General features: G+C 40.0%; 1 protein-coding gene across 5 annotated transcripts in view; it reads right to left on the bottom strand.

Annotated features, from left to right (window-relative positions):
• Positions 1-2,359: 2,359 nt before the first annotated feature.
• The window catches only part of TMEM87A (transmembrane protein 87A), a 30,578-nt gene continuing 17,638 nt past the window's right edge, over positions 2,360-15,299 (bottom strand). Inside the window, exons 12-20 of one of the 5 annotated variants that reach the window (XM_032793835.2) lie at positions 14,244-14,312; positions 12,952-13,060; positions 10,904-10,962; positions 10,479-10,582; positions 9,955-10,025; positions 8,335-8,396; positions 7,027-7,079; positions 5,316-5,346; positions 2,360-3,158 (exon numbers count right to left, since the gene is read on the bottom strand). In XM_032793835.2, the coding sequence (XP_032649726.2) occupies positions 3,117-3,158; positions 5,316-5,346; positions 7,027-7,079; positions 8,335-8,396; positions 9,955-10,025; positions 10,479-10,582; positions 10,904-10,962; positions 12,952-13,060; positions 14,244-14,312 (600 nt within the window). In that variant the 3' untranslated portion in view covers positions 2,360-3,116. Of the gene's footprint in view, positions 3,159-5,315; positions 5,347-7,026; positions 7,083-8,334; positions 8,397-9,954; positions 10,026-10,478; positions 10,583-10,903; positions 10,963-12,951; positions 13,061-14,243; positions 14,313-14,950; positions 15,023-15,299 lie in introns of all 5 variants that reach the window. The other 4 variants (XM_032793834.2, XM_032793832.2, XM_032793833.2 and 1 more) reach the window with 4 other exon arrangements.

Here is a 15,299-nt window from a genome sequence, read left to right as displayed (position 1 = left end):
GTGAGGGTAGACTGCTAGATGAGGAACGTGGCCAATGAAAGCATGTGACTATGGTGTTACAAAACATGCAGACATGGTTTTACATGGTTTGCTCTCTCTAAGATAATCCATTTTCTAGACAAAGGAAATGCAGTAGATTCAATCTACCTGGATTTTGGTAAGGCATTTGATACAGCTCCACATGGGAAATTATAAATTAAATTGGAGAAGACTGATTAATATGAGAACTAAACGGTGGATAATTAATTGGTTAAAGGGGAGACTACAGTGGGTCATACTGAAAGGGGAACTGTCAGGCTGGAGGGAGGTTACTTGTGGAGTTCTTGAGGGATCCATCTTGGGACCAATTTTATTTAATATTTTCATTCATAACCTTGGCATAAAAAGTGGGAGTGATCTAATAAAATTTGCAGATGGCAAAATTGGAAGACTGGAATATATCATACAAGAAGATCTGGACAACCTTGAAAACTGAAGAAATAGAAATAGGATGAAATTTAATAATGCAAAGTGCAAGATCATGCACTTAAGGACTAACAACTAGAATTTCTGCTGTAAGCAGAGGACTTATAAGTTGGAGGTGAAAAAGGAAAAAAAGACCTGGTTGTAAGAATTGATCACAGGATGACTATGAGCTACCAATGTGAAGTGGCCGTGAAAAACGCTAATGCAAACCTAGGATGCATCAGGTGAGGCATTTCCAATAGGGACAGGGAAGTGTTACTGCCATTATACAAGGCACTGGTGAGACTTCATCAGGAATACTGCGTGCAATTCTTGTCTCCCATGTTTAAGATGAATTCAGACCAGAACAGGTACAGATAAGAGCTACCAGGATGATCAGAGGAAGGGAAAACCTCCCTTATGAGAAGAGACTCAAAGAACTTGGCTTGTTTAGCCTAACCAAAGGCTGAGGAGGAGATATGATCGCTCTCTATAAATACATCAGAGGGATAAATACCAGGGAGGGAGAGAAGTTATTTAAGTTAAGCCCCAGTGTTGACAAAAGAACAAATGGACATAAATTGGCCATCAACAAGTTTAGGCTTGAAATTAGATGATGGTTTCTAACCGTCAGAGGAGTAAAGTTCTGTAACACTCTTCCACGGGGAGCAGTGTGGGCAAAAAACCTAATTGGCTTCAAAGACTGAGCTTGGTAAGTTTATGGAGGGGATGGTATTATGGGACTGCCAACAATGGCATGTGGCCCATCTGCGACTACTACTAGCAAATATCCAGGGATGGAAATACTAGATGGAAAGGGCTCTGAGTTACTACAGAGAATTCTTTCCTAGGTGTCTGGCAGGTGAATCTTGCTGACATGCTCAGTGTCCAACTGATTGCCGTATTTGGGGTCAGGAAGGAATTTTCTTCTTGTTCAAATTGGTAAAGACCCTGTAGGTTTTTTGCCTTCCTCTGCAGCATTAGGCACGGTTTACTTGCTGATTTAAACTAGAGTAAATGGCTGATGCCCTGTAACTTGAAGTCTTTAAATCATTATTTGAGGACTTCAGTAACTCAGAGACAGGTTATGGTCTATTACAGGAGTGGATGGGTGAGATTCTGTGGCCTGCGATGTGCAGGAGGTCAGAAGGACCATTGTGCTCATCTAAAGTCTATGAGTTTGAGATTTTAGTGCAGTTCTCCTCCACAAAAGCAGCTCTCTCAAGGGCACTTTGAGCATTACATATTATCTCATCAATTTCTGAATCAAATGTGCTCAATTTACAAGTAAAAAGCTGCAAACTCCACATGGGATGTAAGTCAAGCTGTTGCTGCCTCCTGTCATTATCAGTAGTAAAGATAGTATAGCCTCACTCACACTTGTGCAACTTACACGTGCAAACCCGTGGCCTACAATGGGCATGCACAAGTAAATTATTGCCAAGTGAAGTGAAACTTCCAGACTAGAAAGTATGAAAGATGATTAAAAACCAAAAGCAAAGACTTTTTTCCCCACTTTTTAAAAGTGAGAACAACATTCTGTACAGAACAGAAATCTGCAACTCAGATATCAATCAAAAGAACAAAGAGCACCTGTTGGCCATAGGAATGGACTAGATAGGAAAACCGATCACTAAACCACTTACGTAACAAGTGACTTTTTAAAATCCCCCTGCCCTCTCCCCTTAATTGACCCCAGGAGTGGAAATATCCTAGCAGAACATATTAGCATCAAAACCAGCAAAGCTTTTGCCTGCAAGGGAAAGCAGAACTTGCTCCTTCTGGGAGATGGTGCCATCTTCTCATGGATGAGTATGGACCTCTTGGCAGACAGGTCACTTGCACAGAGTAGAGTTCTACTGAAATATCTAGTTAATATTTGCTTAACTTCATAGTCAGACAAACATTAGCAAAGTGTTGCAGGAAGTTTTTATTAGGCCACGCAACACTTTGAAGGTACGGGTAAGTCATTTTTCAGGCATCCACCACATTGCCGGCAATGAGATGTGCCACAACAACAAATGCTAAAGTTATGCAACTGTTGCTCCTAGGTCAATGACATTTAAAATAGAAAATCTTTCCTACACAGTGTTAATAAAATTGCACTTGGTTTTGTTAAAAATATCAATATTGTAACTTTTTCAAATATTTCCTTTTGGTATCTTAACTGATTTCCTTCAATTACTGGGGCTTCTTACTCAAAAAAAACTCCTCTCCTTCTAAGCCAGCTGTGCAGTCTCCATCTATTAGCCATTATTTCCAATAAAATGGGAAGCTTGTTCTAAAATAACTCTTCACCAACTTCTACTACCCTCACCAAAAACAGGTAGTTGACCTGTGGAAGTTAATTGTAACATTGAATTCATAGTCCCTCAGTCAGATGTTAGGACTTTTAGTTTGACAGATTAAATATCTGAAGAAAGTTACAGAAGGTGCTGGAACACACATTTAAATCACTTAAAAATCCAAACTTGCAGCAACACCGTAAATTCAAACATTTTCCAAAGGTTTATCAATGTCCTTGCGAACCTCTTCCACAGTGAACTGTGTAAGATGCCCTCATTCAAATATAGAGTCCAGTTCCAAAGGTGAAGATCAAGAGAGACATCAGCAGGATGCACCTGATCCACTGGGCAGCCTATGGGAAATAGAACTTTCAATAAGCTGCTTCTTCACTCCATTTTGGATCTTTCAAAGTGTGTAATCATTCTTTCCTGAAAAATTCAAAAAAGGTCATTGAAGTTTGTAATTTGTCTGTGTTTACACCACTCAGAACTAAGAGCCCACTCTTCACATGTTTATAGATACATACATGCATTGCAGAACAGTGGTTATACACAAAATAAGAGCTATATAAAGAGTGCTCAAATTTTGACAAGATATAAATTTGTTCAGTCAGAAATCTAACTGCACATATGGGGCAAAGTTACCTTTCTGATTATAACTACTACTCAATCTCTGTTCAGGTCAGATTATTACATCCATTAACTCTGAATGTGTGAAGATACCTGTCATGTACACATAACAGAACTTCGTATGCTGGTTAGAGAGAAGCACACTCAAATACCAACATAATGCGTTTTTCCCTAACTAGCAGGTGGTTTGTGTTTTGTCACTCCCAAGTATGTGAAAAGGGCATTCTTAATCAAACCTTAAAGTTTGGAACTCATCTAATACTACAAAAAGCAGAAAGAAAAACGTGCTAAAGACAAGGAAAAAATTATTTGCCAAATAATCTGTGAAGTCCTATAGTAATCCATCATCTCTCTCATTAAGCCCTCTTAAGCAAAAACAATTTTTGCCTATTGGTTGCAGACATAGTAGAGAGCACACATTTGTCAAGAATGTAATCAACTCTTTAACATTCATAGCATTATCGAGGTGACCGATTTTATATTAATTCAACACGAGGCATAGATTTCACATATTAACCCTTTATTTCCCCAAAAACAACATGCAAATGAAGGTTGAGTTTTGGTTAATACTTCTAGAACAGTGGTGCACAAACTTTTCCAGATTGCCCCCGCCCTTACCATTAACGCAGGGGTTCCCAAACTTGGTTGGCAGCTTGTTCAGGGTAAGTCCCTAGCGGGCCGCAATGCCATATTTGCCTGAGCATCCACAGGTATGGCCACTTGCAGCTCCCAGCAGCCACAGTTTGCTGTTCCCAACCAAAAGGAGCTGCAGGAAACGGCAGCCCTGGCCGCGGTTCACCGCTCCCAGCCAATGGGAGCTGCGGGAAACAGCGCAGGCCAGGCCATCACTTTCCGTAGATACGGCTGCTTGCAGCTCCCAGTGGCCGCGATTCACTGTCCCCGGCCAACGGGAGCTGTGGAAAGCAGTGGCCTGGCCCACGCTACTTCCCACAGCTCCCCTTGGTTGGGAACAGCAAACCACGGCCAGGGGCACCGTTTCCCACAGCTCCCATTGGCTGGGAACAGCAAATCGCAGCCAGTGGGAGCTGCAAGCAGCCGTAGTTGCGGACACTCAGGTAAACAGTGTCTCACAGCCCACCAGGGGCTTACCCTGAACAAGCCATGAATCAAGTTTGGGAACCCCTGCATTAATGGAATCTGTTTACGCCTGCCCTCCATTACAGCACCGCCAAGGCTTCCCCAGCACCGGAGCTTGGGCTGAAGGCAGAGCTGTGGATGGGGGAGGAGCTGGGGCTAGAGGCAGAGCTTGGCTGGGGGCAAAGAGGGAATCACAGCAGAGTGGAGCTGGAAGCCTGCCACTCCCCTCTATCCCTCAACAGGCTGGCCCAGGCCTGGAGGCAGAGTAGGACTGAGGCTGAATGAGTTTGGGAGAGAAGTGAAGCTAGAGGCGGAGTGCGGCTGGAAGCATGGTGCTCCCTCCCCACCGGGCCTGGCCGAGGTCCCACCGTCCCTCAATCTGGGGATCACTGTTCTAGAAACAGCTGCTAATTTACGTAATGGCATCTGCAGAGCCAGAAACTGAGCTGTTTTGCTACAACACGTTACTGGAATTCACACACAAATGTGGAAGGAGACAGGGAAATGCAGCTTTACTTTGAGTAAATATCCATGGCACTACTGCATGAAGAGAGTGCCTAGTATTTTAAATCATTTGCATTTAAAACAATTGTTTCATGATAAATTGCAATCTGCTGCACAGGTTCTACCTTTCTTGGACGTCTTTTGGCTGAACACTAGTTTATACTGTTCATATTTAGGGCAAATTATTGTATTTCATTCAATTATAACATCAGTACTTCTCTCCCCTTTCCCGCTGCATTTATAGAAACACAGATCTCAATTCTAACAGGCCAAGTCAACCTCTTTAATGAAAGACTCATGACACCCTTGGTATGTCATAAGACTTCAATTTGTGCTGAAGGCTTGTTTACTGACCTCATCTGAATCCAGAAGGGCTGGGAGAGCACTGCAGTGGAACAAAAAAAACAAAAAACACAGATTGTTACACAGACCCAGGGTACTAAATGACTGAAAATATCAGTGTCAGTTTTAACACCTCCAGCTTTTTGAGCAGGAGTAGGTTATGATGGAGAAGAGGATTACCTTTTTGCTAAAATTAGAGAACTGGAGGAAGAGAGAAAGATATTAACAGAGTGAGATGGGGCCCAAGTAGTATCATCAAATACCAAAATCAGTTTTTAAGTTCTGCTTTCACTGTGCAGCTCTCAAATTCCCATCATCACTTGAAATCAGCCAGAAGATGTCAACTTTCAAAAACTCTCAAGTAAAATGCAAGTGTCTTTTATAGCCTCTTATTTACTTTATATGGTGGAGAGGAGTATCTTGCCTTTTACTAGCTTTCAGTACCCTCTGATTAGAGTGTTTTAAAAAAGAAAATCCTTACTAATTCTATAAAGACAAATCCGAGGTAAATTATGACAAATTTTCACAAGATACACCTCTTTTCCTCAGTGTAGTATTCTGAAACTTAGTATCCTATCATGTATAAACTGAATTGCATTTTTGTAAACAGAGATGTATATTTAAATCCAGGATCTGAGCCTTCTACTGAAATGCCAGTATCAGAATTTTAAGCTATTATCCATCCTGGTTTACATATGATTTAACAAAGGTAATTTTAGGCATAGAACACCAAAGTTTTTAAATTGTAAAAATCACTTTATTAAGGCAGAAGTGATACCAGTTGTGTAGAGTGGGCTTCCATACTGCCAGTGTCAAGTGGCACTAAACAGAAGGCTCGGACATTGTCTTAATTACCAAACTGAATAAAAGTTATCCACAATTTACATTATATTAGGAAAAACACTCAAGTGTACATCCAGAGCACACTACTGAGGGAAGCTAATCTGGTTTTAGCTTCACACACACAAAAAAATAAAAAATCAAGTAAGTCATTAGACATGGGATTCAAATCACAGGCAGCTAACAGTGACTTCAGTTCATTATTCATAGTCATGAAGTGGTATACAGAAGCCAAAATAGGAACAAGTTTCTATCATACAAGTATCACTACTCGTTGTCAGAATTACACTGATTTCTCCATCCAGAGAGCACAAGAATGTGTCAGCTCTGCCCTATATCTTTTAAATGTCTTGGTCTTTTAACTAGGATTTTACCTATGTGTGAGACCTCTAACGATAAAAAAATGTTGAATGCTTAAAATCAAACCAAAATACTGAACCAGAGACTTACTTGTTCCATGTAACCTCACTTGTAGTAATGTTGATTTTCAACTTGAGGTCAAATCCTCATAAAGGACTGTTTGTACCTACCATTACCAACTACAGTGAACATTTAAGAAGTTCCCAGTCTACATTTCAGCAGATGCATTACATTTAAGGATAATTTCACTACAGCAGCAAGAGAAGGACAAACACCAAGATTTAAAGGAGGTGCAGTTTTGGATTTAAAAAAAAATTTGTAAACTCTAAGTACTTACACATGGCTAAAAATTTACACTTAGTATGCTGCGTAGACATACCCTTAAAGTCAGAGGCCAACTCCAGAAAGGATTCAGCACTTGCCCAGACAGAGCCAGCATCAGAACTGCCCACATTCTAACTATACTTCCAGTGCTTTTGACTCCAATGCAACTACTACTGCTTGTCACAGTACAGATACTCACACATCAGTCACTGAAGAAGGAACATTCTCTTCTACCCACTTCAGATCATCTTCCTGCTAGAAGCACAGAAATGAATCAGATTACAAGATTCTTTGAAGGGGTTTGCAAATGAATACATTTCCTCTAGCCTACCTGAAAAGCTCATCATTAACTACAATGGTTGCTCATACAAGAAATGCAAACTGTTATTTTTGAATTAAGGAATCAAGTTCAGAGGATCAGGGAAGTCACAATACATTTTTTAAACATATTTTTCAGCAATTGTAAGCTGTGCCTACTCAGCCAAGAATTCACTTAAAATGCTACAATAATTAATAAAACATTGTATTAAAAAACAAATATGATTCATAATGTTGGATTTAAAAGATTAAAGAGTATACCACATGTTAATGTAACCTTCCTAATTTTTGTTGAGACTATTAGCATTTTTATAGCACTAGTAGGACTGTTCATTTGTATGAACTGACATTTTGATCTGCGATATGTAATATTACTTAGGATGTTTGAGCACTGAATATATTTCTACTTTGCTTTTTTGCTGAACAGAAAACAATGGGCAGTTTTATCCTTACATTAAGGAGATCTGTGAATTAGAAGTCATCTTTATTTGAATGTCCTTGCTGCTGACTCAAGAGTTTGAGGAACTCATTATTATTGCCAAAGCAAAACAGATTTCAGGGGGCATCAGGGTTCTACAATTTATGCATGCTTTAGACAAAAATGAGCTCCACTCAAAACGCTTTTGAGAAATAACTTTGTAATGCATTTTCTGCCTCTTCGTTGTGAAGAAATCCTAAGTTTTACAGGTTCACATGTGGAAAATGCAGATGACTTAAAAGCACTCACAAAAGATATACATGCACCTCAGGTGGTCATGCATCTGACTGAAAAGCATACAGAATTTGGAGACAGAGTAAGTAGTGTAAATTCCCTTTGAATCCAGTTCTGCTTCCATGTATTTTTCTCTTTTGAAGCAATCTCAGAACCTGAGAGACTCACTACACAAAGGCTAAATTAGCCAGTTTCAGAGAGCTTGGTGTAAGATGAAACAGTTCTGTCTCTAATGTATTATGTGCAAGTTCTCAAAGCACATACTGAATTCTGATTTACCAGAAAGCCAAGACTCAAAATCTGTTCACAAGCACCACAATTACCATGTTTTCACCCAAATCACTCACACTTCTTGGAAAGGACAAAACACAGATACTTGGTCTGATCCTGTTACAGAGCTCCTATTTAAGTGGCAACTGAGTGATCTGTCATTACCTTTACCTAGTGATAGGGCCAGGGTGGGAAGAGCATACTCACAGCTTTGTTTGCTTTCGTATTTCCATTTGGTTCTTGTTTTGTGCTTCTCATTTTCATTCCCTCTGCAAAGGGGAGACAAGACAGAAACGGGATGATTAAACTACATCAGTATGTAAACTGTAGATTGCATATCTATTAGGAATACTTCACTGAAACCAAAGATCATTATTTAGAGGAAAGGGCATGCTACCTATTTAAAAGGAGAGTCCCCTTTCCAGGTACCAAAAGTAACTTCTCGGAAAAATTCATATATGTTTTTAACAAACAATACTAAGGATTGGTCTGCATGGTGTAACAATGCTCCCTAGGTGGGCGTGAAAACAGCACTATATTAAAAGCGCTCCAGGGAACTTTAGTGCACACCGCATTCACACACTTTAGAAATCACTCCCCTTACTGTGCATTGCTGCACTGTCTAGGCAAGCTCAAAGTGAAGCTCAGTGAACACCTATGATAACTATGATAAAAGGATCCTCCTTCAGTCTACTTTATGCATTATCCATTTCACTGTTCCTGTAGAATCAGCTCCCCCACCTTTTCTGTGGGCCTTTCTGAAATGCAAAATGATTAGGACTGGAGGGTTCAGGGCTTCAATCATCATTTCAAACCCATCTTAATTTGCTGTCCAGCAGTAGCATCTGGAAGTCCCCACCATCTGAAGGCTAGCTGCCCACATTAAATAAGTTGTTCATCTCAGTCCAGTTCCTAGTGGACAAGATTACACGAGTGCCCCTATTGGCAGTTTCATCTAAGAAGTCAAAGACTGAACAGGCCATGTAGAGACTGAGCATTTAGTGGGTGTGTTCCTCAAAGGCTAGCGTTAGGTCTAGTGGCAGCATGAAGAAGTTTACACTGCTTGTGACAGTGCTGCTATACCTGTTCTTGATTAGTTCAGCACTAAGATTCCTTTCCCCCCCCACCACCCCGAAAGGAAAATCTGAAAAATTCTGTTCCTGCCTTTAGCGATAGTTATGAAATTAAAAGAATTAAAAAGTTAGCTTAAGTTTGGTTGAAAAAATAATAGATTTGCTTTCAGGTTTGTGACCAGTAAGGAAGGGGCTCTAATCAGCAAGTAAAAGGCAGCCATGAGAATAATACATAGTATTACTTGTAGTGTGTGAAGGAAGTATGGTTCAAAAACTAACTAATAAAATAAAGAGCTGCAGTAACAAGACAAACAAAAAAAATGTCTTAAGAGAAACAAACACAAACCTTCCCACTGTTCTGCTGGTGAGCAAGGACTGGGGGAAGGAGATAAAGGAAGGCCTTAGAGGAAGGAAAGAAGCAAGGAGAAACTGCTTCAAACTGGACTTTTGCTAAAACTAACTGAAGGGCATAAAGAAAAGCTATGAATCTGAAGCTTCTTTGTCAGACCCCTATCTGACCATGCTGGAGCACAACAGGATAAAACCGTTTTCTCTAAGTCTGGCCTTTTTGTAAGTATACTCATAACATGCTTACTTATTGTTACTGTATTGGGTGTAGTGACTCCTTACTTTTAGGCTGTTACCTATGTTTAGAGCAATTGTATAAAACACCATTTGGCCTTTGGATTTAATAAAGGAATTTATGGTTAAATTAGTGTCTGGCAGTCTCCCATATTAATAATTCCAACATTACCAAAGCTTTCCTTTAACATGGGCTCTTTCTGTTCATCTTCATCTTCCTCAGATAACGGTGAGAAAGCAAACCTTTGGAGAAGAGGAAAAGAATGAAGGAACCATGAGACAGATGCGCAAAAAGTCAAAATATCTTACATAAATGTCATTTTGAAGAGACTGATTATCTTGCCATTTTTAGCAGTTGACTATTCTGGACAGTTCACTAACTGTAAGTTAGATTTTTGATCAACCACAAGCTGAGGTAATTTAAGTACTCATATCATTCTTCTTTTTCAAATAAATGTCACTAAGGAGAGCCTATAAATCTACAAATGCTGATTCCACTTTCTGAGGTCAGGAGAAGACAACATGAACTATACTTCCTTCTCAATCCCTATATACACACGCACATGGCTCACAGAGCCTGCAGAAAAGTTTAGCAAGTGACCATGTAGTACACCAGGACTGCTGGAAATGCTCTCTTTGGACAGACTTGACTTTAAGAATTCAAGATTACTTTAAGAAAGATAAGACGCATTAAACCTTTGGTTGTTGGCAGACGGCCTCCACAGAACCATGATGACAAAAAGGATCATTGAGAACAACAGTCGCCAGATGGCATCATCCACCCACAGCTCCTGCCAGTCCTGTCAAGAAAAGTATGAGAAGTAAAATATGCCAGGAACAGAGAGAATCCATGCCCTTAGTCTTTTTTTTTTTTTTTTAAACTGATGAACTAGAAACACCTGTGATAAGGAGTAAAGTTGCTGTTCTGTACTAAATGGTTTCCCATAGGGTGCAAATTTCCATGTATTAAGACTTCACTGTATGCTCCTCCGCATGAAGGGGACTCTACAAGAAGAGCATTTGCCAGCTTCCCCAACCTCACTTCCTTTACCTCCAAATCCAGATTTTAAGGAAGGAAGTAGTAATCATGGAAACCACTTAGGTATAAGATGCCAACTCACCAACTGACAATCCACCAGCCTGAACTTCATGGTGGTCCAGATGATAAATACAATAGATGCTGAAGGCAAAAAAAGAATACTTGGTAAAACCGGTAAGTCAGACGTGAATGCATGAAGCTTGTTACCTCTTAGTTTTTCTATCACTAGAGTATTTAAGAACTAAGTAATCACTCCCCTGGGACTTCAAAGGCAAAAGTCTTTTTAAACCATCAACAATTTACTGTAACTTTTCCTGTTACATCCTTTTCTTCCAGTCACAAAGGGACAAAGATTCTCCAGAAGTCATCTCACATCAGTTAATTTAGCCACTGAAATTAAGAGCTGAATTCAGTGTTCTTGTTTCCCCCAAGGATGCTTTCAACACCTTGTCCAAGACATGGCAGGGAATGATCCCCCACTACTTCCTTCTTCCCCATGGGACTATTTTTCACAGAATTACATAACTTCCTTCTAGCAGCATTCTAGACAATGTAACAGTTTAACATTTATGAAATCTAAAGTTCTTTACAAGCTACATCCACAGCAACAGTGAATAGTCACCTCAAGTATCAGAGGGGTAGCTGTGTTAGTCTGGATCTGTAAAAGCAGCAGAGTCCTGTGGCACCTTATAGACTAACAGATGTATTGGAGCGTGAGCGCCGACGAAGTGGGTGAAGTCGGAGCTCATGCTCCAATACATGTTAGTCTATAAGGAGCCACAGTACTCTTTGCTGCTTTTAGTCACCTGAAGCAAGCATACTTGCAATCAATTAGAACACAATACACTACATGACAGATTGGTGACTTACACAAAGAAAACCCCTCAATCTTCTGAAAAAGGCCAAGGAATCTAATGATTATACAGTATCAGCAGAACCTTGTTTTTAAAAGGTTTCATTCCAAAGACCTTCAGAGTGAACTGCACGTAACTCAATTTATCAGCCTTTGGAAAAAATTAAAAGTTAGGTTAACCCAGTCAGAAACTGACCTTATGACAAGTCAAGATATTTCAGATCAGAGGCTTCAAATACTATATGCTGTCTCTTCAAGAATGAAAAAAATATACCTCACGTAAAGAAGTCTAAGCTAAACCTCAAATCTTCATTTCCCATTTTCATGTTACTTTCCTTCTTCTAGAGACACAGATTAGGATACTGGCATTCAAAGACATCAGATCTCTTTATGATCAATTACAAGTACAAAATATTTTAAAGTAACCAAACCTCCCATCCACCATTCTTGGAATTTAGATCTTATTACCCTGGATCAAAAGCAAGTTTTAATGCAGAAGCTAAGCGTTCCCCATAGTGCGCTTTAAAGAATGGGTTGGGTTTTTTCATACTGGTTGTATTTTGGAGAGACTTAGTTTCAGATGCTGCCAAGAACGTCAGCCAAACCCATCTATTTAATGGTCACATTTTGTAAAACAGGTTTCAAACATCTCAGTCCCTTATGACAGTTGAGTTAAAAGCAGTCTGCTGACTGCCTGAATAGGGTTTGTGGTGGGTGAGAAAAACTGGGAGTCTGGTAGCATTAGGTATGTTCTTGACGTTAGTTGGATTTTATTTGATGCAAATAGATACAAACTTTAAATTGCAATTTCCCATCCCCTCTCCTTTCTAAAATGAGCAGACAATGTTCTTTTTCATGAAACCACTCTGCTCAACGATTAAGCTGTCAGCATGGTGGAGCCATAACACATCTTAAAATCCTTTAATAACCAGTACAAAGTGGTACTGCAGTTTTGGAGGAAGCCACTACCTATCTCAGCAGCAGATTTCAGCATGGGATGGAAGCATGAGGATGTCTGGGGAGAGGAGGTGGGAGAGGAAAGGGAACCAGAATGAAAAACTCCAAAATACTACTAAGCTTATTCAGATAAATGCTAATTTGAAGCTACTGTTTATGGGCAGAGAGAAAAAATTGGCAGAAGCCCACTACTATGCAAGGCTGAGTGTTCAAGAGCAAACACTGAAATGCCAAAGGCCAATAAACTGATCCAAAACTAAACCAGCCCCATAATACCTGGAAAGTGGACTATTGAGTGAGGAATGGAATCCACAGCTCACCTGCCACTGCCAAGATAAGAGTGTTGGTGAAGTGCCGGTAAAGAGAGAGTTTCACAATGTTCCTCCGAAGTTTCAGCAGCTTCATCGTTTGGGTCAGGCTGATGAATATGTATGGCAAGTCAAGGAAAGCAAGCTTAAGAATCAAGTTCTTGATAACAAGTAGGATACAGCTTTTATACACATCTCAAGCAACACCGTCATGCCATGCAGACATAGCGCCCCAGCAACCCTTTCTAACAACAGCACAACCACAGTGACCCAGCCCTCCCACACAGCAGCAGTAAGTGGTCATTCAGAGGCAGCCAAGCCTAGCACTCTGATATCATTGCATCAGTAAGCTAGCCTGATGCAAAATTTCCACAACTACACTGCAACTACACTACAGTAGCTCATACTTGTGGGAAAACTTTACATGCATTTTGAGAAGAGAAAAATAAGTTTAAAACCTGGTCATGAGATTAATATAAAATGGACAGCACATCCATGTTTGTCTTTACCTACTTTGCCTGTGATCTTAATTGTACAATAATCGAACATGTGTTTAGACAAAAAACTGACAATTGTAAGAGGAACAAGGGGGTTGCCCTGGCCCGGAAAGAGAAAGGTGAACTTTGGCATATCCTAATTTTTCACGTTTGGTAGTTTCGGGAGCTTATACTAAACCTAGCCAAGTTCTAAACTCAAAGGGGTCTCAGCACAACAGAAGACAAACGGCAAACGTGGAAGAGGAGGCTGGGAAGAGGTTTAGAAAAATTATTCAGAAAACTGCTTAAAAAGTTAACTCAACTCTTTCTTGTCCCCAAAACTACTGCACAAGACCTGCAAGTTCTGAGAAGAAATTTTAGCACTAATGTTGTCAAAACAACAGAGTTTTCTACCATTTTAAAACAAAACCAAAAACCCAAAACCAAACCACCCCCAAAAAAACAAAAAACATCCACAGTAAGGTCAGGACAGACCATAGTCCAAAAACTGCTGTTCTGACTACTGCTTCAGTACAACTTTAGAGTAAATTCACATCAATAATCAGAGAACACCATAACACAAAAACTACATGTTCACTATGGTAAGGGCTAGGACCTGTTTCAAAACCAATTCACAAACCTCTGTTGGCAATTTAAATTTTGTTACACGAGTTATGGAAATAGAGCTTACCTGAACCTTTAGGCCACAGGGCCTATGGTAGCTGTTCGACAAAAAAGATGACAAAAATGTTTGCTGCAGAAAGACTCCCTGAAGACCAAACTCCAAAGAAAAAACACTGCACCAAATTAAACAGTGAAGAAGGATATCCACCAGCAGAGGGCAGTATCTAGGAAAGCCAGGGGAATAAAAGCCAAGGAGGCAAGATCATTCTGTGCCTAGAGATAAAGAGAAAGACCCAGTGAGAACAAGATGATTTGGAAAGAAAAGCACACACCAAAATCATCAAGCATTCAGTCCCAGGTTATCATTTTACCATCAGAGAACATAAATACAGAACTTGAAAGCTATGAAGCCCCTATATGCTTTGCTGTTGAAGTAGAGTGTTTGAATTAGTGTTCACCACAAGGGACAGAGTATTTTGTAGCAGAGTTAAAAGCAGACAATATCACGCACGGTTCTGATCCCCACAAGCGACTGATATGGCAAGGAATAAGTTTTTAGAGTCAGGCGAGTAACTCATTGAAAAGGCACCGCTAATGAGCGGACAGCCTTGATGGTGCTGCACTGCAATCACAGTTCTTACAGAAAGTTTGTGATAGATCTTTGCAGGTACTGTGTTGGCGCCAAAGACTACATATTCCACTGTTGTGCCATTTTGTTTAAGTTTAGTGCTCAAGTTGATGGAACCCACTAGGAGACAACATACAAAGATATGATCAACAATCCTCTCACACATACACAAATTCATTCAGGATGTTATTTTCTTAAGAAATTCACTTGTACTGGTCTCTGCACCAGGCACTGAACATTTCCTTGAAAAATTAGTCATATTGGGCAACTTCTGAAAGGATATCCATAAAATAATACAGGCATCAATCACTGATAGACCCAAGTTAGCTATCAGAGCCATAGCGCCATAGAAAAGCTGAAAGGGTACCAAATGAGAGACCAAGTCAAAATAAGCTGTCCCAAGAATTCAACCACATCAGGTGCAAAACCAAAGCCAGAGACTCTTCTAATAAGCAAGTTTTAGAGTGTGAAAAGCAGCAGTGCCACTGCAGGACTGATATTGTCCTTGTGAAGCGGAACTCCATCGACCTCAAAAATGACTACGTGCAATAAAATCTTTAAGAATTAAAATAGTCTTCATCAGGCTATTAAAATATGCACCTTGAAAAATCTGCAAGGAGCACCCATTTCTA

Source organism: Chelonoidis abingdonii, chromosome 4 (assembly GCF_003597395.2).
Source record: "Chelonoidis abingdonii isolate Lonesome George chromosome 4, CheloAbing_2.0, whole genome shotgun sequence".
NCBI classification, from domain to species: Eukaryota; Metazoa; Chordata; order Testudines; family Testudinidae; genus Chelonoidis; species Chelonoidis abingdonii.
Note: the sequence above shows the minus strand (reverse complement) of the source record. Positions and strands in the feature narration are given on the sequence as shown.